The 23,187-nt window shown below is 48.2% G+C and overlaps 2 protein-coding genes and 1 long non-coding RNA gene across 3 annotated transcripts in view; 2 read left to right on the top strand and 1 right to left on the bottom strand.

Annotated features, from left to right (window-relative positions):
* LOC139540059 (voltage-dependent T-type calcium channel subunit alpha-1H-like) overlaps window positions 1–1,789 on the top strand; it is a 178,780-nt gene extending 176,991 nt beyond the window's left edge. Inside the window, exon 37 of the mRNA XM_071343603.1 lies at window positions 1–1,789. This exon is cut by the window's left edge and continues 33 nt beyond it. Within this exon, the coding sequence (XP_071199704.1) occupies window positions 1–1,653 (1,653 nt within the window). The 3' untranslated portion in view covers window positions 1,654–1,789.
* A 19-nt stretch (window positions 1,790–1,808) lies between these two features.
* Window positions 1,809–23,187, top strand: part of LOC139569188 (uncharacterized) — a 318,710-nt gene continuing 297,331 nt past the window's right edge. Inside the window, exon 1 of the long non-coding RNA XR_011673901.1 lies at window positions 1,809–5,688. This is a non-coding gene — a long non-coding RNA (uncharacterized lncRNA). The remainder of the gene's footprint in view (window positions 5,689–23,187) is intronic.
* On the bottom strand, window positions 8,182–22,983 carry LOC139569140 (dynactin subunit 5). The gene is made up of 6 exons (XM_071390957.1): window positions 22,829–22,983; window positions 21,242–21,310; window positions 16,910–17,028; window positions 13,992–14,103; window positions 8,981–9,083; window positions 8,182–8,561 (listed from the first exon to the last, which is right to left on the bottom strand). Exons 1-6 carry the CDS (start codon window positions 22,874–22,876, stop codon window positions 8,464–8,466), a joined length of 549 nt encoding a protein of 182 aa, XP_071247058.1. The 5' UTR covers window positions 22,877–22,983; the 3' UTR covers window positions 8,182–8,463.

Genomic DNA, 23,187 nt, shown 5'->3' on the forward strand with positions numbered 1-23,187 from the left:
GACCCCCTCTCAACCCTCCCCTCTCTCCCCTTGTCCCTCCGCCTGCCTCCCCCCCGTCCCCCCTCCCTGCTCTCCCCCCGCCCCCTCTCTCCCCCCTTCCTCTCGGACCCCGCCGACGAGGAGGTGTGGCACATCACCAGCTCAGCGCGCCATTGGTGGGACAGACACGGAAGTGGGCGGTGTCACTCCCTCTCCCCCTACGCCTCCCCTGACTCCCTCTCCCCCTACGCCTCCCTGAGGAGCCGAGGGAGTGCGATCAGTCTGCTGGGGGCGGGGCTAAAAGGTCACGACCCGAGGAAGGGCTTCAGCGTCGACACCCAGGGCTTCCTGGATAAACCGCGTTGTCCTGACGACCAGCGACGACACTCCATCGAGATCTGCCCGTCCCCTCCGGAGGATCCGCTGCTCGGCGAGGGCTGGGAGGCGGACGGGGAAGAGAGGGGGGTGAGGAGGCCCAGGGGTCAGGGGTCAGAGGTTAGAGGTCGCAGGAAGAAGAGGATGAGCCCACCCTGCATCTCGATCCATCCCCCATGTGACCCAGCAGGCCGTGGCCAATCGGAGCCGCAGGCTGACTGCAACCCGCTGTTGAGACGCAGAACGCCCTCCTACGACGTCGCTGACGCACACACACCTACACACACACCGCTACGCACACTCACACCTACACACACACCGCTACGCACACTCACACCGACACACACACCGCTACGCACACTCACACCTACACACACACCGCTACGCACACTCACACCTACACACACGCCGACACACACACCGCTACGCACACTCACACCTACACACACGCCGACACACACACCGCTACGCACACACACACCTACACACACACCGCTACGCACACTCACACCTACACACACACCGCTACGCACACTCACACCTACACACACGCCGACACACACACCGCTACGCACACTCACACCTACACACACGCCGACACACACACCGCTACGCACACTCACACCTACACACACACCGCTACGCACACTCACACCTACACACACGCCGACACACACACCGCTACGCACACTCACACCTACACACACGCCGACACATCGCCACACACCGACTGACACGCACACACTCGTACAGACTCTCCCTCACGCAGTAACACACACCCCGACACACACACTCACACACCGCCTGCCCCACGCACACACTCTTATCCGTACACATACTCTACCTCATTCCCACAAACACACCGCGTCCCCTACACACACCCTGTCTCACACACACGCCCCGTCCCCCACACACACCCTGTCTCACACACACACCCCATCCCCCACACACACCCTGTCTCACACACACACCCCGTCCCCCACACACACCCTGTCTCACACACACACCCCGTCCCCCACACACACCCTGTCTCACACACACGCCCCGTCCCCCACACACACCCTGTCTCACACACACACCCCATCCCCCACACACACCCAGCCCCTGAACTCTGACACTAGACCTTCCTCTCTCTACAGTGACTACAAACCACTCCCACAGTTCACCTTCGACCAACCGGAGCACAGATACACGAGTGGCATGTCCGCTGGCCTATCGAGCAATGAACCAGCCACAAGTCCCTCGCTCTTTAACAGCAGGGCGGGGTTTAGCTCGATGAACAGGAGAACTGCCCAATGAGAGCAGAGCCTGGTACTGTATTAGGAGAGGGATTCGTCAGAAAGCCTAAACCCGATCCAGAGGGTGTGGCCTGATCTGGACAGTGACGGGTTGGATGGAGAGAGAGATGGGGGAGAGAGAGAGAGAGAGATGGGGGAGAGAGAGAGGGGGGGGAGAGAGAGAGAGAGAGAGAGTGAGAGAGAGAGAGAGAGAGAGAGAGAGAGAGAGAGAGAGAGAGAGAGAGAGAGAGAGAGAGAGAGAGAGAGAGAGAGAGAGAGAGAGAGAGAGGTTGTAACTCAGTGTTATTTAGTTCAGGACTAAAGCCACATAAATCTGTAGCCAAAGTATTTCTGACACTCCTCACACCAGCCAGCCAGCCAATCAGGAACAAACGTTTATGACACTCTGCCCTCACGTGAGCCAATCAGGAACCAGCGCCTGGCTGACCTCTGACCCTTACAGGATGGGAGATTGACAGTGCTCCTTCAAGTCCTCTACAGGAGCTCTACTTCCTATTTCCTACTTCCTGTTTCCTGTCCTGGTCCACGATCACATTGATCTCTCAGACAGAAGGGGACAGTGGACCGGGACACGTGTGTGTGTGTTGTGTGTTGTGTGTATTTTATCCCTTATGCATCAGTGTGTTCAGATGCTCTCTGTCATAGATGTTAATGGACATGTCTTTATCTGCAGACAGACAGACAGGTATAACAGACAGACAGACAGGTATAACAGACAGACAGACAGGTATGACAGACAGGTATAACAGACAGACATGTATGACAGACAGACAGGTATAACAGACAGACAGACAGGTATGACAGACAGACAGATAGGTATAACAGACAGACAGGTATAACAGACAGACAGACAGGTATAAGAGACAGACAGACAGCAGAGCAGTGTGTGTTCTGTGTATCTCACGTTGTATATACAGAAAATATTTCATTGCTGAGATGATAAAATAACTCTATGCATCAATGCACCACATTTTTTTCTAGAGATCTATAATGTTTGTTTTGTTCCGTCATCCTCCTGTCTATAATGTTTGTTTTGTTCCGTCATCCTCCTGTCTATAATGTTTGTTTTGTTCCGTCATCCTCCCGTCTATAATGTTTGTTTTGTTCCGTCATCCTCCTGTCTATAATGTTTGTTTTGTTCCCGTCATCCTCCTGTCTATAATGTTTGTTTTGTTCCCGTCATCCTCCTGTCTATAATGTTTGTTTTGTTCCGTCATCCTCCTGTCTATAATGTTTGTTTTGTTCCGTCATCCTCCTGTCTATAATGTTTGTTTTGTTCCCGTCATCCTCCTGTCTATAATGTTTGTTTTGTTCCCGTCATCCTCCTGTCTATAATGTTTGTTTTGTTCCGTCATCCTCCTGTCTATAATGTTTGTTTTGTTCTGTCATCCTCCTGTCTATAATGTTTGTTTTGTTCCGTCATCCTCCTGTCTATAATGTTTGTTTTGTTCCGTCATCCTCCTGTCTATAATGTTTGTTCTGTTCCGTCATCCTCCTGTCTATAATGTTTGTTTTGTTCCGTCATCCTCCTGTCTATAATGTTTGTTTTGTTCCGTCGTCCTCCTGTCTATAATGTTTGTTTTGTTCCCGTCATCCTCCTGTCTATAATGTTTGTTTTGTTCCCGTCATCCTCCTGTCTATAATGTTTGTTTTGTTCCGTCATCCTCCTGTCTATAATGTTTGTTTTGTTCCGTCATCCTCCTGTCTATAATGTTTGTTTTGTTCCCGTCATCCTCCTGTCTATAATGTTTGTTTTGTTCCGTCATCCTCCTGTCTATAATGTTTGTTTTGTTCCGTCATCCTCCTGTCTATAATGTTTGTTTTGTTCCCGTCATCCTCCTGTCTATAATGTTTGTTTTGTTCCCGTCATCCTCCTGTCTATAATGTTTGTTTTGTTCCCGTCGTCCTCCTGTGAATGGATGTTTTTATAAAGTAGAAGAGGATGCCTCATCTGAACTCTGTTCTCTGTTAGCTAAACTAGTTCACTTTACTCAAACAGTAACCAAGGAAAACTGTTCGTAATCTTGAACTCGTGTTTTTTATGAGTTAACGTAACTTAAACATAACTTAACTTGTTTAGCTTTGACTGTGTCTGACGCTCTCTGCTGGGGATGAGATTAGGTTTATTTCTAGGGCGAGGAGATGAGGAGAGGAGAGGAGAAGAGAGGTGGAGAGGAGAGGAGAGGAGAGGAGGAGGAGGTGGAGAGGAGAGGAGAGGTGGAGATGTGTTAGTGTAGATATCTACAGACAACCAAAACGAACCCCCTGTCGTCAAAGTGCAGTAATGTCTCTGTTCCTAACGGTCCCTCACAACGTGACTCGTGTTGTTCCTAGTTACAGTAACCATCCCTTTACTGACGGGTGTCTCCTATCCACAGAGTCTACCAGTCAGCCCTGTCTGAGGGTTGGGTAGATACATGACATCTAGGTGTACCTGTAATCCACCTGGTGTGTTTTACATACAGTGTTTATACCTAACCTGCTAGACACAGGGCTGTGACAGGATCATGCATCTCTCCAGCAGCCTAAAGCCGTACTCAGGTCATATCCACTTGTAGAGATGGAACCCCCAACACCCAACCACACCTTACTATAACCTTACCCTATACTAATGTTAACCCTAACCCCTGTATCCCTAACCCCTGTATCCCTAGTCCCTGTATCCCTAACCCCTGACCCCTGTATCCCTAACCCCTGACCCCTAACCCCTGTATCCCAAACCCCTGTATCCCTGACCCCTGTATCCCTAACCCCTGTATCCCAAACCCCTGTATCCCAAACCCCTGTATCCCTAACCCCTGTATCCCTAACCCCTGTATCCCTGACCCCTAACCCCTCTAACCCCGCCCTCCGTCTCTAACCCCGCCCTCCATCTCTAATCCCGCCCTCCGTCTCAAACCCCGCCCTCCGTCTCTAACCCCACCCTCCATCTCTAACCCCGCCCTCCATCTCTAACCCCACCCTCCATCTCTAACCCCGCCCCCCATCTCTAACCCCGCCCTCCGTCTCTAACCCCACCCACCCCTGTACCATGTCACCCTTACTGGGTCACCAGCAGTATGCATGTAAATTATGATTATATATCAGAAAATAGATCTATAAACATGTTATTGATCACTAGACGAGCTTCCTGTTTCTCCTTCTATTCTACCCTGTTTGATCTCACTGGGGGAACAGAAGAGACTTTTGATTGGATGATGAGACAACGTTTGTTTACTAGGAAGTAAAAACCTGGCGTCCGTCTGAATGACCCCCCTCCAGGTCAACTAGTTTGACCCCTGAACTTTAGAGTCAGAGGTGTCTCCAGCTATAGAATCATATTTATATTTATAATTGTTTTAGAGAACAGGTGATTTTTCTCTATTTCCATAGTAGTCAATACAATTTGGTAGAAAATAATAAATAATAATAAATAATTATAATAATTCTGAAGAGTTTGACAGATGAATTTGAATCCTCAGATATTTGTGTGTTTTTTTTAATGAGGAATCGTTTTTGGACTATTTGCATGTTGCTGAGAAGAAAGATATCCGGATGTTGTTTAAAAACATTTTTTTTTGATAAATTAAAATTTCCAGATGTTTCCGATGTTTGTAAGACTGTCTATTTAAATGTACTGGGCTCAGTTTGATCGGTACGGGACTGTAATACTGATTTAAAACAGGATCTATTATTGTCCAATGCAAAAAAATGTTCTGGGTGGTTAGTGTGTATCTACTGTCACAGAGAGGTAACCATGGAGACGGGTTCTGGGTGGTTAGTGTGTATCTACTGTCACAGAGAGGTAACCATGGAGACGGGTTCTGGGTGGTTAGTGTGTATCTACTGTCCAGGCTGTCACAGAGAGGTAACCATGGAGATGGGTTCTGGGTGGTTAGTGTGTATCTACTGTCCAGGCTGTCACAGAGAGGTAACCATGGAGACGGGTTCTGGGTGGTTAGTGTGTATCTACTGTCCAGGCTGTCACAGAGAGGTAACCATGGAGACGGGTTCTGGGTGGTTAGTGTGTATCTACTGTCCAGGCTGTCACAGAGAGGTAACCATGGAGACGGGTTCTGAGCGCTTGTCTTTCCTCCCCGTTGCTCCTCCCACCTGATCGATCCACTAGTTACCAAAACCGTTCAAGTTATTTATCTGATGTGTATTATGACTCAGTATGAAATGAACCCTAATAAACCTTTATACATAACGGATGGTGGTGATGATGATGATGATGATGATGGTGATGATGGATCTTTGGCATGGAGGTGAATCTGTGCTTCTATCTGATAAAATACTAATTATAAAGAGACTGAGTGTTTTTAAAATCGCACCAGCATGCTTCAGGACGTTCTAGAACCAGGCTTCAGGAAGTTCTAGAACCAGGTTTGAGGACGTTGTAGAACCAGGCTTCATGATGTTCTAGAACCAGGCTTCAGGATGTTCTAGAACCAGGCATCAGGAAGTTCTAGAACCAGGTTTGAGGACGTTGTAGAACCATGCTTCAGGACGTTCTAGAACCAGGCTTTCAGGATGTTCTAGAACCAGGCTTCAGGACGTTTTAGAACCAGGCTTCAGGACGTTCTAGAACCAGGCTTCAGGATGTTCTAGAACCAGGCTTCAGGACGTTCTAGAACCAGGCTTCAGGACGTTGTAGAACCAGGCTTCAGGACGTTCTAGAACCAGGCTTCAGGACGTTTAAGCTGTGATGGAACCTGACCTTCAATCTATCAGAAACCTTGTCATTTTAACTCTTGAGAGACTGGAGGAGGAAGAGAGGAGGAGGGTGTGTTTTCTAGCTGTCAATAGACAAGCTAACTGTCTGCAATAATTTCCCTCCGATGCTCCCAGAACTGAGAGGGTTTCCAAGGCTGGCATACAACTCTGCTTTTGACATTGTATTATTGCTGATTAAAATAATGATCCAACATTGTCCTGAAGGATGTTCCCTGTCATCGAAAAATAAACTTTTTTTTATTCCTGAACCGAAGGTGTCTGGTGTGTTTCTTCACAGAGCCCCTTGTGGGATAACTATTGACTGTGTTCTCAGCAGTGCCCACCCGATGGCGCCAGAGAGCAACATGTCTTTAATATTGACTGTGTTCTCAGCAGTCCTCACAGGATGGCGCCAGAGGAACATGTCTTTAATATTGACTGTGTTCTCAGCAGTCCCCACAGGATGGCGCCAGAGGAACATGTCTTTAATATTGACTGTGTTCTCAGCAGTCCCCACAGGATGGCGCCAGAGGAACATGTCTTTAATATTGACTGTGTTCTCAGCAGTCCCCACAGGATGGCGCCAGAGAGCAACATGTCTTTAATATTGACTGTGTTCTCAGCAGTCCCCACAGGATGGCGCCAGAGGAACATGTCTTTAATATTGACTGTGTTCTCAGCAGTCCCCACAGGATGGCGCCAGAGGCAACATGTCTTTAATATTGACTGTGTTCTCAGCAGTCCCCACAGGATGGCGCCAGAGGAACATGTCTTTAATATTGACTGTGTTCTCAGCAGTCCCCACAGGATGGCGCCAGAGGAACATGTCTTTAATATTGACTGTGTTCTCAGCAGTCCCCACAGGATGGCGCCAGAGGCAACATGTCTTTAATATTGACTGTGTTCTCAGCAGTCCCCACAGGATGGCGCCAGAGGAACATGTCTTTAATATTGACTGTGTTCTCAGCAGTCCCCACAGGATGGCGCCAGAGGAACATGTCTTTAATATTGACTGTGTTCTCAGCAGTCCCCACAGGATGGCGCCAGAGGCAACATGTCTTTAATATTGACTGTGTTCTCAGCAGTCCCCACAGGATGGCGCCAGAGGAACATGTCTTTAATATTGACTGTGTTCTCAGCAGTCCCCACAGGATGGCGCCAGAGGAACATGTCTTTAATATTGACTGTGTTCTCAGCAGTCCCCACAGGATGGCGCCAGAGGAACATGTCTTTAATATTGACTGTGTTCTCAGCGGTCCCCACAGGATGGCGCCAGAGAGCAACATGTCTTTAATATTGACTGTGTTCTCAGCAGTCCCCACAGGATGGCGCCAGAGAGCAACATGTGCTTAATATTTAATATGTTTTTTTATTTTTTTGCAACTGAGTCCGACTAATCAGAATGAAACCGTTCCTTCTCAAAGCCAGAGATATAATACAGTATGAATTCAAGCCCCCCCAGACCAGTTACTGATGTGTTTTGTAACAGACAGACACACTGGTTTAAACATGTATTTATTAGTATCAACTACAACAAGTGCAGTGCTGGGGGAGGGGGGGGGGGGGGCGCTGTGTCAATCTAGGGGGGGGGGGGCTACGGGGGTACGGGGGGGGTAATCTGATTGCACGTCGTCAAGGGTGATTTCCAACGCATCGTTTTACCTTAAAATGTGATCTTCCGTCAAACACGTAACATCTTTAAAACAAGGTGCACTGTTGACAACGTCGCAATCAGATTGAATCCCCCCGAGGGCCTCAGTCGACCCCCCCCCATCGAGGGCCTCAGTCGACCTCCCCCCCCCCAGGGGCCTCAGTCGACCCCCCCCCCCCCATCGAGGGCCTCAGTCGATAAGGAATGAAGAGACGACAATAATGAACAGCACGACAATACATACAGACAGACCTCTCACTTCCACCGGGCTGCAGTTCAAACCAACTCTGAATCAGGATAATGGGTGTTTCATGAGGGTAGGTTAAGGTCTACAATGTTGAGACACGGCCCTCGACTGGGAAGTGGAGGCTAGGGTCGTGTAGAGTAGGGTAGAGCAGTGTAGGGTAGGTTAAGGTAGGGTAGGGGGTATATCTGGATAGGGTAGTGTAGGGTAGGTAAAGGGGTTTATATCTGGCTGAGAGAGAGGAATTTCTGGTAGTAACTCTTGGTCACATCAATCATCAGGTCCTGGGTACATTCTGGAAGCTCTCCTGAAAACAGACCTGAGAGAGAGAGAAGAGGAGGAAGAGGAGGGGGGAGGGGGGAAGAGACAACAGTTTGAAAGAGTTAAAAGCAATTCCATCACTTTTCAGACTCATTCAGCATCTCCAGCATCTTACCAGCTTCAACATGTACCAAAACAGTGATGTCATCGAATAGGAGTATGGGGAAGGAGGAGGAAGAGGGGGGTAGGAGAGAGAGAGAGAGAGAGAGAGAGAGAGAGAGACAGAGAGAGAGAGAGAGAGAGAGAGAGAGAGAGAGAGAGAGAGAGAAAGACAGAGAGAGAGAGAGACAGAGAGAGAGAGATGAGGAGGAAGATGAGGAGGAGGGGGTAGGAGAGAGAGAGATGAGGAGGAAGATGAGGAGGAGGAAGAGGGGGGTATGAGAGAGGCGGGAGGAAGAGGAGGAGGTTTGTTCTGACCTGGGCATCCTGAGAACACGGTGAAGGGAGGAACCACGGTCTCAGGAGGAAGAACTGTGTTGTCTAGGATCTTACAGCAATCCTTCAACACACACCGCCGGCCCTGGAACACACACACACACACACACACACACACACACACACACACACACACACACACACACACACACACACACACACACACACACACACACACACACACACACACACACACACAGCGTTAACAACCGGGCACAGCGTTAACAACCAGGCACAGCGTTAACCACCAGGCACAGCGTTAACAACCAGGCACAGCGTTAACAACCAGACACAGCGTTAACCACCAGGCACAGCGTTAACAACCAGGCACAGCGTTAACAACCAGGCACAGCATTAACAACCAGGCACAGCGTTAACCACCAGGCACAGCGTTAACAACCAGGCACAGCGTTAACAACCAGGCACAGCGTTAACAACCAGGCACAGCGTTAACAACCAGACACAGCGTTAACAACCAGGCACAGCGTTAACCACCAGGCACAGCGTTAACAACCAGACACAGCGTTAACCACCAGGCACAGCGTTAACCACCAGGCACAGCGTTAACCACCAGGCACAGCGTTAACAACCAGACACAGCGTTAACAACCAGGCACAGCGTTAACAACCAGGCACAGCGTTAACAACCAGGCACAGCGTTAACAACCAGACACAGCGTTAACAACCAGGCACAGCGTTAACCACCAGGCACAGCGTTAACAACCAGACACAGCGTTAACAACCAGGCACAGGGTTAACAACCAGGCACAGCATTAACAACCAGACACAGGGTTAACAACCAGACACAGGGTTAACAACCAGGCACAGGATTCTATTTCATAGGATCTCTATGGGGACAACCATAGAATCACAGTAAAGACATTTCATAGGATCTCTATGGGAACAGAACACACTACCCCCATTGTGACATCACAACAGAACCTCTACAGAACACCACCGTCATGTGATGAAACAAACTACCATCATGTGACTACCCTGTAATGAATACACTCATGTATTACCCTGTAACAGGGAATCTAATGAAGCTAGCCAGAGACTAGAACTGTTCAGACCAGGCTAGTAGAACATGAACCCCAACTAGACAGAGACTAGTACTGTTCAGACCAGACTAGTAGAACATGGACCCCAACTAGACAGAGACTAGTACTGTTCAGACCAGACTAGTAGAACATGGACCCCAACTAGACAGAGACTAGTACTGTTCAGACCAGGCTAGTAGAACATGGACCCAACTAGACAGAGACTAGTACTGTTCAGACCAGACTAGTAGAACATGGACCCCAACTAGACAGAGACTAGTACTGTTCAGACCAGACTAGTAGAACATGAACCCCAACTAGACAGAGACTAGTACTGTTCAGACCAGGCTAGTAGAACATGGACCCAACTAGACAGAGACTAGTACTGTTCAGACCAGACTAGTAGAACATGGACCCCAACTAGACAGAGACTAGTACTGTTCAAACCAGACTAGTAGAACATGGACCCCAACTAGACAGAGACTAGTACTGTTCAGACCAGGCTAGTAGAACATGGACCCCAACTAGACAGAGACTAGTACTGTTCAGACCAGACTAGTAGAACATGGACCCCAACTAGACAGAGACTAGTACTGTTCAGACCAGACTAGTAGAACATGGACCCCAACTACACAGAGACTAGTACTGTTCGGACCAGACTAGTAGAACATGGACCCCAACTAGACAGAGACTAGTACTGTTCAGACCAGACTAGTAGAACATGGACCCCAACTAGACAGAGACTAGTACTGTTCAGACCAGGCTAGTAGAACATGGACCCCAACTAGACAGAGACTAGTACTGTTCAAACCAGACTAGTAGAACATGGACCCCAACTAGACAGAGACTAGTACTGTTCAGACCAGACTAGTAGAACATGGACCCCGCTAGCCAGAGACTAGCACTGTTCAGACCAGGCTAGTAGAACATGGACCAAACTAGCCAGAGACTAGGACTGTTCAGACCAGGCTAGTAGAACATGGACCCCGCTAGCCAGAGACTAGCACTGTTCAGACTAGTAGAACATGGACCCCAACTAGACAGAGACTAGTACTGTTCAGACCAGACTAGTAGAACATGGACCCCGCTAGCCAGAGACTAGCACTGTTCAGACCAGGCTAGTAGAACATGGACCCCAACTAGACAGAGACTAGTACTGTTCAAACCAGACTAGTAGAACATGGACCCCAACTAGACAGAGACTAGTACTGTTCAGACCAGACTAGTAGAACATGGACCCCAACTAGACAGAGACTAGTACTGTTCAGACCAGACTAGTAGAACATGGACCCCAACTAGACAGAGACTAGTACTGTTCAGACCAGACTAGTAGAACATGGACCCCAACTAGACAGAGACTAGTACTGTTCAGACCAGACTAGTAGAACATGGACCCCGCTAGCCAGAGACTAGCACTGTTCAGACCAGGCTAGTAGAACATGGACCCAACTAGCCAGAGACTAGGACTGTTCAGACCAGGCTAGTAGAACATGGACCCAACTAGCCCGCTAGCCAGAGACTAGCACTGTTCAGACCAGGCTAGTAGAACATGGACCCAACTAGCCCGCTAGCCAGAGGCTAGCACTGTTCAGACCAGGCTAGTAGAACATGGACCCAACTAGCCCGCTAGCCAGAGGCTAGGACTGTTCAGACCAGGCTAGTAGAACATGGACCCAACTAGCCCGCTAGCCAGAGACTAGTACTGTTCAGACCAGGCTAGTAGAACATGGACCCAACTAGCCTTCTAGCCAGAGACTAGGACTGTTCAGACCAGGCTAGTAGAACATGGACCCCGCTAGCCAGAGACTAGCACTGTTCAGACCAGGCTAGTAGAACATGGACCCAACTAGCCTTCTAGCCAGAGACTAGTACTGTTCAGACCAGACTAGTAGAACATGGACCCCGCTAGCCAGAGACTAGCACTGTTCAGACCAGGCTAGTAGAACATGGACCCAACTAGCCAGAGACTAGGACTGTTCAGACCAGACTAGTAGAACATGGACCCAACTAGCCAGAGACTAGGACTGTTCAGACGAGACTAGTAGAACATGGACCCAACTAGCCAGAGGCTAGCACTGTTCAGACCAGGCTAGTAGAACATGGACCCAACTAGCCAGAGACTAGTACTGTTCAGACCAGGCTAGTAGAACATGGACCCCAACTAGACAGAGACTAGTACTGTTCAGACCAGACTAGTAGAACATGGACCCAACTAGACAGAGACTAGCACTGTTCAGACCAGGCTAGTAGAACATGGACCCAACTAGACAGAGACTAGTACTGTTCAAACCAGACTAGTAGAACATGGACCCCAACTAGACAGAGACTAGTACTGTTCAGACCAGACTAGTAGAACATGGACCCCAACTAGACAGAGACTAGTACTGTTCAGACCAGACTAGTAGAACATGGACCCCGCTAGCCAGAGACTAGCACTGTTCAGACCAGGCTAGTAGAACATGGACCCAACTAGCCAGAGACTAGGACTGTTCAGACCAGACTAGTAGAACATGGACCCAACTAGACAGAGACTAGTACTGTTCAGACCAGACTAGTAGAACATGGACCCCGCTAGCCAGAGACTAGTACTGTTCAGACCAGGCTAGTAGAACATGGACCCCAACTAGACAGAGACTAGCACTGTTCAAACCAGACTAGTAGAACATGGACCCATCTAGACAGAGACTAGTACTGTTCAGACCAGACTAGTAGAACATGGACCCCAACTAGACAGAGACTAGTACTGTTCAGACCAGGCTAGTAGAACATGGACCCCAACTAGACAGAGACTAGTACTGTTCAGACCAGACTAGTAGAACATGGACCCCAACTAGACAGAGACTAGTACTGTTCAGACCAGACTAGTAGAACATGGACCCCGCTAGCCAGAGACTAGCACTGTTCAGACCAGGCTAGTAGAACATGGACCCAACTAGCCAGAGACTAGGACTGTTCAGACCAGGCTAGTAGAACATGGACCCAACTAGCCCGCTAGCCAGAGACTAGCACTGTTCAGACCAGGCTAGTAGAACATGGACCCAACTAGCCCGCTAGCCAGAGGCTAGCACTGTTCAGACCAGGCTAGTAGAACATGGACCCAACTAGCCCGCTAGCCAGAGGCTAGGACTGTTCAGACCAGGCTAGTAGAACATGGACCCAACTAGCCCGCTAGCCAGAGACTAGTACTGTTCAGACCAGGCTAGTAGAACATGGACCCAACTAGCCTTCTAGCCAGAGACTAGGACTGTTCAGACCAGGCTAGTAGAACATGGACCCCGCTAGCCAGAGACTAGCACTGTTCAGACCAGGCTAGTAGAACATGGACCCAACTAGCCTTCTAGACAGAGACTAGGACTGTTCAGACCAGACTAGTAGAACATGGACCCAACTAGCCAGAGACTAGGACTGTTCAGACGAGACTAGTAGAACATGGACCCAACTAGCCAGAGGCTAGCACTGTTCAGACCAGGCTAGTAGAACATGGAACCCAACTAGACAGAGACTAGTACTGTTCAGACCAGACTAGTAGAACATGGACCCAACTAGACAGAGACTAGCACTGTTCAGACCAGGCTAGTAGAACATGGACCCAACTAGACAGAGACTAGTACTGTTCAGACCAGACTAGTAGAACATGGACCCAACTAGCCCGCTAGCCAGTGAAATGTTGTCGTTCCAAGCATCACATGGCCCAGATTTAGGACCTGAACGTTCCCTCAGCCAGTGTGTGTGTGTAACTCTGTGTGTGTGTGACTGTGTGTGTAACTCTGTGTGTGACTGTGTGTGTGTGTAACTGTGTGTGTGACTCTGTGTGTGACTGTCTGTGACTCAGTGTGTGTAACTGTGTGACTCTGTGTAACTGTGTGTGTGTGTGTGTGTGTGTGTGTGTGTGTGTGTGTGTGTGTGTGTGTGTGTGTGTGTGTGTGTGTGTGTCTGTGTGTGTGTGTAACTCACGATGACACAGTTCTTCCCGATGTGTACGTAAGATCCGATCTGAGCAGCGTTCACCACACAGTCCTCCTCTATGAACACATGGTCTCCGATGTGCAGCGGGAAGAAGGCCACTCTGGAGGAGGAGGGGGCGGGCAGAGGACAAGGGGTCAGAGGTCAGACCACAGAGACCTGCTACACTGGATGTTGAATGTGAACATACACAAATACATCATGATGTGATTTAAGCATCGACATGGACTCAGGGGATTTGGGGGTTTTGTTGTTGCTGTTTCTTCAAACAGAAAAAAATGCTAAAATCACGAAAAATACAACAGAAAATAGAATTGGGGAAAAGAGAAAAAGAGAATATTATGTGGACTATCGTACCAGATACTGTTTATTAACCATTATTTGACCAGTTATATTGACAGAAAACACATCTCTTGTTCACCGAGGACCCTGGGAAGAGTTGTTGCCGGGTAGAAGAGAACAGAACAATGTTGCTATTTGAAAGCTAGAAAATAAAAAAAGAATTGTCGCTCGCGACATGTTTCATTTTTTAAAGTAGCTCATTCTAGAAAAGGTTGGAGACCCCTGGTCTAGAAGAGGAGACCCCTGGTCTAGAAGAGGAGACCCCTGGTCTAGAAAAGGTTGGAGACCCCTGGTCTAGAAGAGGAGACCCCTGGTCTAGAAAAGGTTGGAGACCCCTGGTCTAGAAGAGGAGACCCCTGGTCTAGAAGAGGAGACCCCTGGTCTAGAAAAGGTTGGAGACCCCTGGTCTAGAAGAGGAGACCCCTGGTCTAGAAGAGGAGACCCCTGGTCTAGAAGAGGTTGGAGACCCCTGGTCTAGAAGAGGAGACCCCTGGTCTAGAAGAGGAGACCCCTAGTCTAGAAAAGGTTGGAGACCCCTGGTCTAGAAGAGGAGACCCCTGGTCTAGAAAAGGTTGGAGACCCCTGGTCTAGAAAAGGTTGGAGACCCCTGGTCTAGAAGAGGAGACCCCTGGTCTAGAAAAGGTTGGAGACCCCTGGTCTAGAAGAGGAGACCCCTGGTCTAGAAGAGGAGACCCCTGGTCTAGAAAAGGTTGGAGACCCCTGGTCTAGAAAAGGTTGGAGACCCCTGGTCTAGAAGAGGAGACCCCTGGTCTAGGAGAGGAGACCCCTGGTCTAGAAGAGGAGACCCCTGGTCTAGAAGAGGTTGGAGACCCCTGGTCTAGAAGAGGAGACCCCTGGTCTAGAAGAGGAGACCCCTGGTCTAGAAGAGGAGACCCCTGGTCTAGAAAAGGAGACCCCTGGTCTAGAAAAGGAGACCCCTGGTCTAGAAAAGGTTGGAGACCCCTGGTCTAGAAGAGGAGACCCCTAGTCTAGAAAAGGTTGGAGACCCCTGGTCTAGAAAAGGTTGGAGACCCCTGGTCTAGAAGAGGAGACCCCTGGTCTAGAAAAGGAGACCCCTGGTCTAGAAGAGGAGACCCCTGGTCTAGAAAAGGTTGGAGACCCCTGGTCTAGAAGAGGAGACCCCTAGTCTAGAAAAGGTTGGAGACCCCTGGTCTAGAAGAGGAGAGCCCTGGTCTAGAAGAGGAGAGCCCTGGTCTAGAAAAGGTTGGAGACCCCTGGTCTAGAAGAGGAGACCCCTGGTCTAGAAGAGGAGACTCCTGGTCTAGAAAAGGTTGGAGACCCCTGGTCTAGAAGAGGAGACCCCTGGTCTAGAAGAGGTTGGAGACCCCTGGTCTACATTTACATTACATTTAAGTCATTTAGCAGACGACTCCTGATCTAGAAAAGGTTGGAGACCCCTGGTCTAGAAGAGGAGACTCCTGATCTAGAAAAGGTTGGAGACCCCTAGTCTAGAAAAGGTTGGAGACCCCTGGTCTAGAAGAGGAGACCCCTGGTCTAGAAGAGGAGACCCCTGGTCTAGAAGAGGAGACCCCTGGTCTAGAAGAGGAGACTCCTGGTCTAGAAAAGGAGACCCCTGGTCTAGAAGAGGAGACCCCTGGTCTAGAAGAGGAGACCCCTGGTCTAGAAAAGGTTGGAGACCCCTGGTCTAGAAGAGGAGACCCCTGGTCTAGAAGAGGAGACTCCTGGTCTAGAAAAGGTTGGAGACCCCTGGTCTAGAAGAGGAGACCCCTGGTCTAGAAAAGGTTGGAGACCCCTGGTCTAGAAAAGGAGACCCCTGGTCTAGAAGAGGAGACCCCTGGTCTAGAAAAGGTTGGAGACCCCTGGTCTAGAAAAGGTTGGAGACCCCTGGTCTAGAAGAGGAGACTCCTGATCTAGAAAAGGTTGGAGACCCCTGGTCTAGAAAAGGTTGGAGATCCCTGGTCTAGAAAAGGTTGGAGACCCCTGGTCTAGAAAAGGTTGGAGACCCCTGGTCTAGAAGAGGAGACCCCTGGTCTAGAAGAGGACACCCCTGAACTAGAAGAGGAGACCCCTGGTCTAGAAGAGGAGACTCCTGGTCTAGAAGAGGAGACCCCTGGTCTAGAAGAGGAGACCCCTGGTCTAGAAGAGGAGACCCCTGGTCTAGGAGAGGAGACCCCTGGTCTAGAAGAGGAGACCCCTGGTCTAGAAAAGGAGACCCCTGGTCTAGAAGAGGAGACCCCTGGTCTAGAAGAGGAGACCCCTGGTCTAGAAGAGGAGACCCCTGGTCTAGAAAAGGAGACCCCTGGTCTAGAAGAGGAGACCCCTGGTCTAGAAGAGGAGACCCCTGGTCTAGAAGAGGAGACTCCTGGTCTAGAAGAGGAGACCCCTGGTCTAGAAGATGAGACCCCTGGTCTAGAAGAGGAGACCCCTGGTCTAGGAGAGGAGACCCCTGGTCTAGAAGAGGAGACCCCTGGTCTAGAAAAGGAGACCCCTGGTCTAGAAGAGGAGACCCCTGGTCTAGAAGAGGAGACCCCTGGTCTAGAAGAGGAGTCCCCTGGTCTAGAAGAAGTTGAGCAGAACTCACTCACCCTTTGCTGAATTTTTTGAACGGCGGTCGAATGACACTCCGGCTCTTCACAACACAGTGCCTCCCCACCCTGACATTGGCCAGGTCTCCACGGATTATACAGTCATTCATTACTATCGTCTGGAAAAGACAGGGACGAACAGAGGAAGGGAGACAGACAGACAGACAGGCAGAGAGACAGACAGGGAGGCAGACAGACAGGGAGGGCGGGAGACAGAGAGGGAGACAGACAGGGAGGCAGACAAGACAGGGAGGGATATAGACAGGGAGGGAGATAAACAGGGAGGTAGATAAACAGGGAGGGAGACAGACAGTGAGGGAGACAGACAGGGAGGGAGGGAGACAGACAGTGAGGGAGACAGACAGACAGGGAGGGAGACAGACAGGGAGGGAGACAGACAGGGAGGGAGACAGACAGGGAGGGCGACAGACAGGGAAGCAGGGTGACACAGAGAGGGAGGGAGATAGACAGGGAGGGAGACAGACAGGGAGGGAGACAGACAGGGAGGTAGACAGACAGGGAGGTAGACAGACAGGGAGGGAGACAGACAGACAGGGAGACAGACAGGGAGGTAAACAGGGAGGGAGGGAGACAGACAGGGAGGTAGACAGACAGGGAGGTAGACAGACAGGGAGGTAGACAGACAGGGAGGGAGACAGACAGACAGGGAGGGAAAATCATGGTTTATACCTGTATAGTGAACGTAATGAATATAGCACCAACTGGCCCCATCTCATGGTGTAATACCTGTATAGTGAACGTAATGAATATAGCACCAACTGGCCCCATCTCATGGTTTATACCTGTATAGTGAACATAATGAATATATCACCAACTGGCCCCATCTCATGGTGTAATACCTGTATAGTGAACGTAATGAATATAGCACCAACTGGCCCATCTCATGGTGTAATACCTGTATAGTGAACGTAATGAATATACCACCAACTGGCCCCATCTCATGGTGTAATACCGGTATAGTGAACGTAATGAATATACCACCAACTGGCCCATCTCATGGTGTAATACCTGTATAGTGAACGTAATGAATATAGCACCAACTGGCCACATCTCATGGTGTAATACCGGTATAGTGAACGTAATGAATATAGCACCAACTGGCCCATCTCATGGTGTAATACCTGTATAGTGAACGTAATGAATATAGCACCAACTGGCCCCATCTCATGGTGTAATACCGGTATAGTGAACGTAATGAATATAGCACCAACTGGCCCATCTCATGGTGTAATACCGGTATAGTGAACGTAATGAATATAGCACCAACTGGCCCCATCTCATGGTGTAATACCGGTATAGTGAACATAATGAATATAGCACCAACTGGCCCATCTCATGGTGTAATACCTGTATAGTGAACATAATGAATATAGCACCAACTGGCCCATCTCATGGTGTAATACCGGTATAGTGAACGTAATGAATATAGCACCAACTGGCCCCATCTCATGGTGTAATACCGGTATAGTGAACGTAATGAATATAGCACCAACTGGCCCATCTCATGGTGTAATACCGGTATAGTGAACGTAATTAATATAGCACCAACTGGCCCCATCTCATGGTGTAATACCGGTATAGTGAACATAATGAATATAGCACCAACTGGCCCATCTCATGGTGTAATACCGGTATAGTGAACATAATGAATATAGCACCAACTGGCCCCATCTCATGGTGTAATACCGGTATAGTGAACGTAATGAATATAGCACCAACTGGCCCATCTCATGGTGTAATACCGGTATAGTGAACGTAATGAATATAGCACCAACTGGCCCATCTCATGGTGTAATACCTGTATAGTGAACGTAATGAATATAGCACCAACTGGCCCATCTCATGGTGTAATACCTGTATAGTGAACATAATGAATATAGCACCAACTGGCCCATCTCATGGTGTAATACCGGTATAGTGAACGTAATGAATATAGCACCAACTGGCCCCATCTCATGGTGTAATACCTGTATAGTGAACGTAATGAATATAGCACCAACTGGCCCATCTCATGGTGTAATACCGGTATAGTGAACATAATGAATATAGCACCAACTGGCCCCATCTCATGGTGTAATACCTGTATAGTGAACGTAATGAATATAGCACCAACTGGCCCATCTCATGGTGTAATACCTGTATAGTGAACATAATGAATATAGCACCAACTGGCCCCATCTCATGGTGTAATACCTGCATAGTGAACATAATGAATATACCACCAACTGCCCCATCTCATGGTGTAATACCGGTATAGTGAACGTAATGAATATAGCACCAACTGGCCCATCTCATGGTGTAATACCTGTATAGTGAACATAATGACTATAGCACCAACTGGCCCATCTCATGGTGTAATACCTGTATAGTGAACGTAATGAATATATCACCAACTGGCCCCATCTCATGGTGTAATACCTGTATAGTGAACGTAATGAATATATCACCAACTGGCCCCATCTCATGGTGTAATACCGGTATAGTGAACGTAATGAATATAGCACCAACTGGCCCCATCTCATGGTGTAATACCTGTATAGTGAACATAATGAATATATCACCAACTGGCCCATCTCATGGTGTAATACCTGCATAGTGAACGTAATGAATATAGCACCAACTGGCCCATCTCATGGTGTAATACCGGTATAGTGAACATAATGAATATACCACCAACTGGCCCCATCTCATGGTGTAATACCTGTATAGTGAACGTAATGAATATAGCACCAACTGGCCCATCTCATGGTGTAATACCGGTATAGTGAACATAATGAATATACCACCAACTGGCCCCATCTCATGGTGTAATACCGGTATAGTGAACATAATGAATATACCACCAACTGGCCCATCTCATGGTGTAATACCGGTATAGTGAACATAATGAATATACCACCAACTGGCCCCATCTCATGGTGTAATACCGGTATAGTGAACATAATGAATATACCACCAACTGGCCCCATCTCATGGTGTAATACCTGTATAGTGAACGTAATGAATATAGCACCAACTGGCCCATCTCATGGTGTAATACCTGCATAGTGAACGTAATGAATATAGCACCAACTGGCCCATCTCATGGTGTAATACCGGTATAGTGAACATAATGAATATACCACCAACTGGCCCCATCTCATGGTGTAATACCTGTATAGTGAACGTAATGAATATAGCACCAACTGGCCCATCTCATGGTGTAATACCGGTATAGTGAACGTAATGAATATAACACCAACTGGCCCCATCTCATGGAGTAATACCGGTATAGTGAACGTAATGAATATAGCACCAACTGGCCCCATCTCATGGTGTAATACCGGTATAGTGAACGTAATGAATATAGCACCAACTGGCCCCATCTCATGGTGTAATACCTGCATAGTGAACATAATGAATATAGCACCAACTGGCCCCATCTCATGGTGTAATACCTGCATAGTGAACATAATGAATATAGCACCAACTGGCCCATCTCATGGTGTAATACCTGTATAGTGAACGTAATGAATATAGCACCAACTGGCCCCATCTCATGGTGTAATACCTGTATAGTGAACGTAATGAATATAGCACCAACTGGCCCCATCTCATGGTGTAATACCTGCATAGTGAACATAATGAATATAGCACCAACTGGCCCCATCTCATGGTGTAATACCTGTATAGTGAACGTAATGAATATAGGACCAACTGGCCCCATCTCATGGTGTAATACCGGTATAGTGAACGTAATGAATATAGCACCAACTGGCCCCATCTCATGGTGTAATACCGGTATAGTGAACGTAATGAATATAGCACCAACTGGCCCCATCTCATGGTGTAATACCTGCATAGTGAACATAATGAATATAGCACCAACTGGCCCCATCTCATGGTGTAATACCTGTATAGTGAACGTAATGAATATAGCACCAACTGGCCCATCTCATGGTGTAATACCGGTATAGTTAACGTAATGAATATAGCACCAACTGGCCCCATCTCATGGTGTAATACCTGTATAGTGAACGTAATGAATATAGCACCAACTGGCCCCATCTCATGGTGTAATACCTGTATAGTGAACGTAATGAATATAGCACCAACTGGCCCATCTCATGGTGTAATACCTGTATAGTTAACGTAATGAATATAGCACCAACTGGCCCCATCTCATGGTGTAATACCTGTATAATGAACGTAATGAATATAACACCAACTGGCCCATCTCATGGTGTAATACCTGTATAATGAACGTAATGAATATAACACCAACTGGCCCCATCTCATGGTGTAATACCGGTATAGCTTGTTGTTACTTACCTTGCCGTTGAGGACGATGTTCTGACTGCCGCACAGCACCGACTGCCTGCTCACTTTGTTACCAGACGCCTGAGAGGGACAGTGGACACGCTGATCAGTTGGTATAAACGGTGCTGACTTAGCTACAGGTTTACAAGACCAACGACTGATGCTAACTGTAATCGGTGCCTTGTCAAGAAATGGTCTAACTGCAATTCAGCTGGCTAGCTAGCTGGCTAAGTGACCTAGCTAGCTGGCTAAGTGGCCTAGCTAGCTGGCTAAGTGACCTAGCTAGCTGGCTAAGTGACCCAGCTAGCTGGCTAAGTGACCCAGCTAGATGGCTAAGTGGCCTAGCTAGCTGGCTAAGTGACCTAGCTAGCTGGCTAAGTGACCTAGCTAGATGGCTAAGTGGCCCAGCAAGCTGTCTAAGTGGCCTAGCTAGCTGGCTAAGTGACCTAGCTAGCTGGCTAAGTGACCTAGCTAGATGGCTAAGTGGCCTAGCTAGCTTGCTAAGTGACCTAGCTAGCTGGCTAAGTGACCTAGCTAGCTGGTTAAGTGGCCTAGCAAGCTGTCTAAGTGACCTAGCTAGCTGGCTAAGTGACCTAGCTAGCTGGCTAAGTGACCTAGCTAGATGGCTAAGTGGCCTAGCAAGCTATTTAAGTGACCTAGCTAGCTGGCTAAGTGGCCTAGCTAGCTGGCTAAGTGACCTAGCTAGCTGGCTAAATGACCTAGCTAGCTGGCTAAGTGACCTAGCTAGCTGGTTAAGTGACCTAGCTAGATGGCTAAGTGGCCTAGCAAGCTATTTAAGTGACCTAGCTAGCTGGCTAAGTGGCCTAGCTAGCTGGCTAAGTGACCTAGCTAGCTGGCTTAATGACCTAGCTAGCTGGCTAAGTGACCTAGCTAGCTGGCTAAGTGACCTAGCTAGCTGGCTAAGTGACCTAGCTAGCAATGATCGTTCAGTGCATTGACTGTGCACTGTATATACACTGAATATACAAAACATTAAGAACACCTGCTCTTTCCATGAGGTAGACTGACCAGGTGAATCCAGGTGAAAGCTACGATCCCTTATTGATGTCACTTGTTAAATCCACTTCAATCAGTGTAGATGAAGGGGAGGAGACAGGTTAAAGAAGGATTTGAGACATGGATTGTGTGCCATTCAGAGGGTGAATGGGCAAGACAAAAATATTGAAGTGCCTTTGAACGGGGTTTGGTAGTAGGTGCCAGGCGCACCGGTTTGTGTCAAGAACTGCAACGTTGCTGGGTTTTTCACGCTCAACAGTTTCCCCGTGTGTATCAAGAATGGTCCACAACCAAAAGGACATCCAGCCAACTTGACACAACTGTGGGGAAGCATTGGGGTCAACATGGGCCAGCATCCCTGTGGAACGCTTTCGACACCTTGTAGTCCATTCCCCTGACGAACTGAGGATTTTATGAGGGCAACAAGAGGTCCAACTCCATATTAGGAAGGTGTTTATAATGTTTGGTATACTCAGTGTAAATTCAATGAGCTAAAACACTAGTTAGCTAGCTAACTTGCTAATCGTTAACGTTATCTAGTCAAATAAACAACCGAATAGAAGCTTGGCTACAGAAGATTACCGTTTCAATGTATTCCGCCTTGTTGTACAGTATCTCACACAATTCCATGATTGTAAATTTTAGTTGTTGTTTTAAATGTACAGAAAACGAGTTGATGAGGTTTGTTTCGCTCTGTTGTCAACCGCTCCCTTCAGACCATACTAGCAGAGCACTACAACATCGATGGAAAGATCTTCCGCTCACAAATAATAAGTAATATTCAACTAAAATTAAAATATGTGTGTTAAAGAATTAGCATCATTGTTAATGATCGACGAAATTTAATATAATTGTTTGTTTTTTTGTTCTGGGGATTAGTCATGTCTTACGCATAGAATGTAATACCTAGATCGGTTACCCGATGTTGCGACAAAATTCAA

This window comes from Salvelinus alpinus, chromosome 1, assembly GCF_045679555.1.
Source record: "Salvelinus alpinus chromosome 1, SLU_Salpinus.1, whole genome shotgun sequence".
Lineage (NCBI taxonomy): Eukaryota > Metazoa > Chordata > Actinopteri > Salmoniformes > Salmonidae > Salvelinus > Salvelinus alpinus.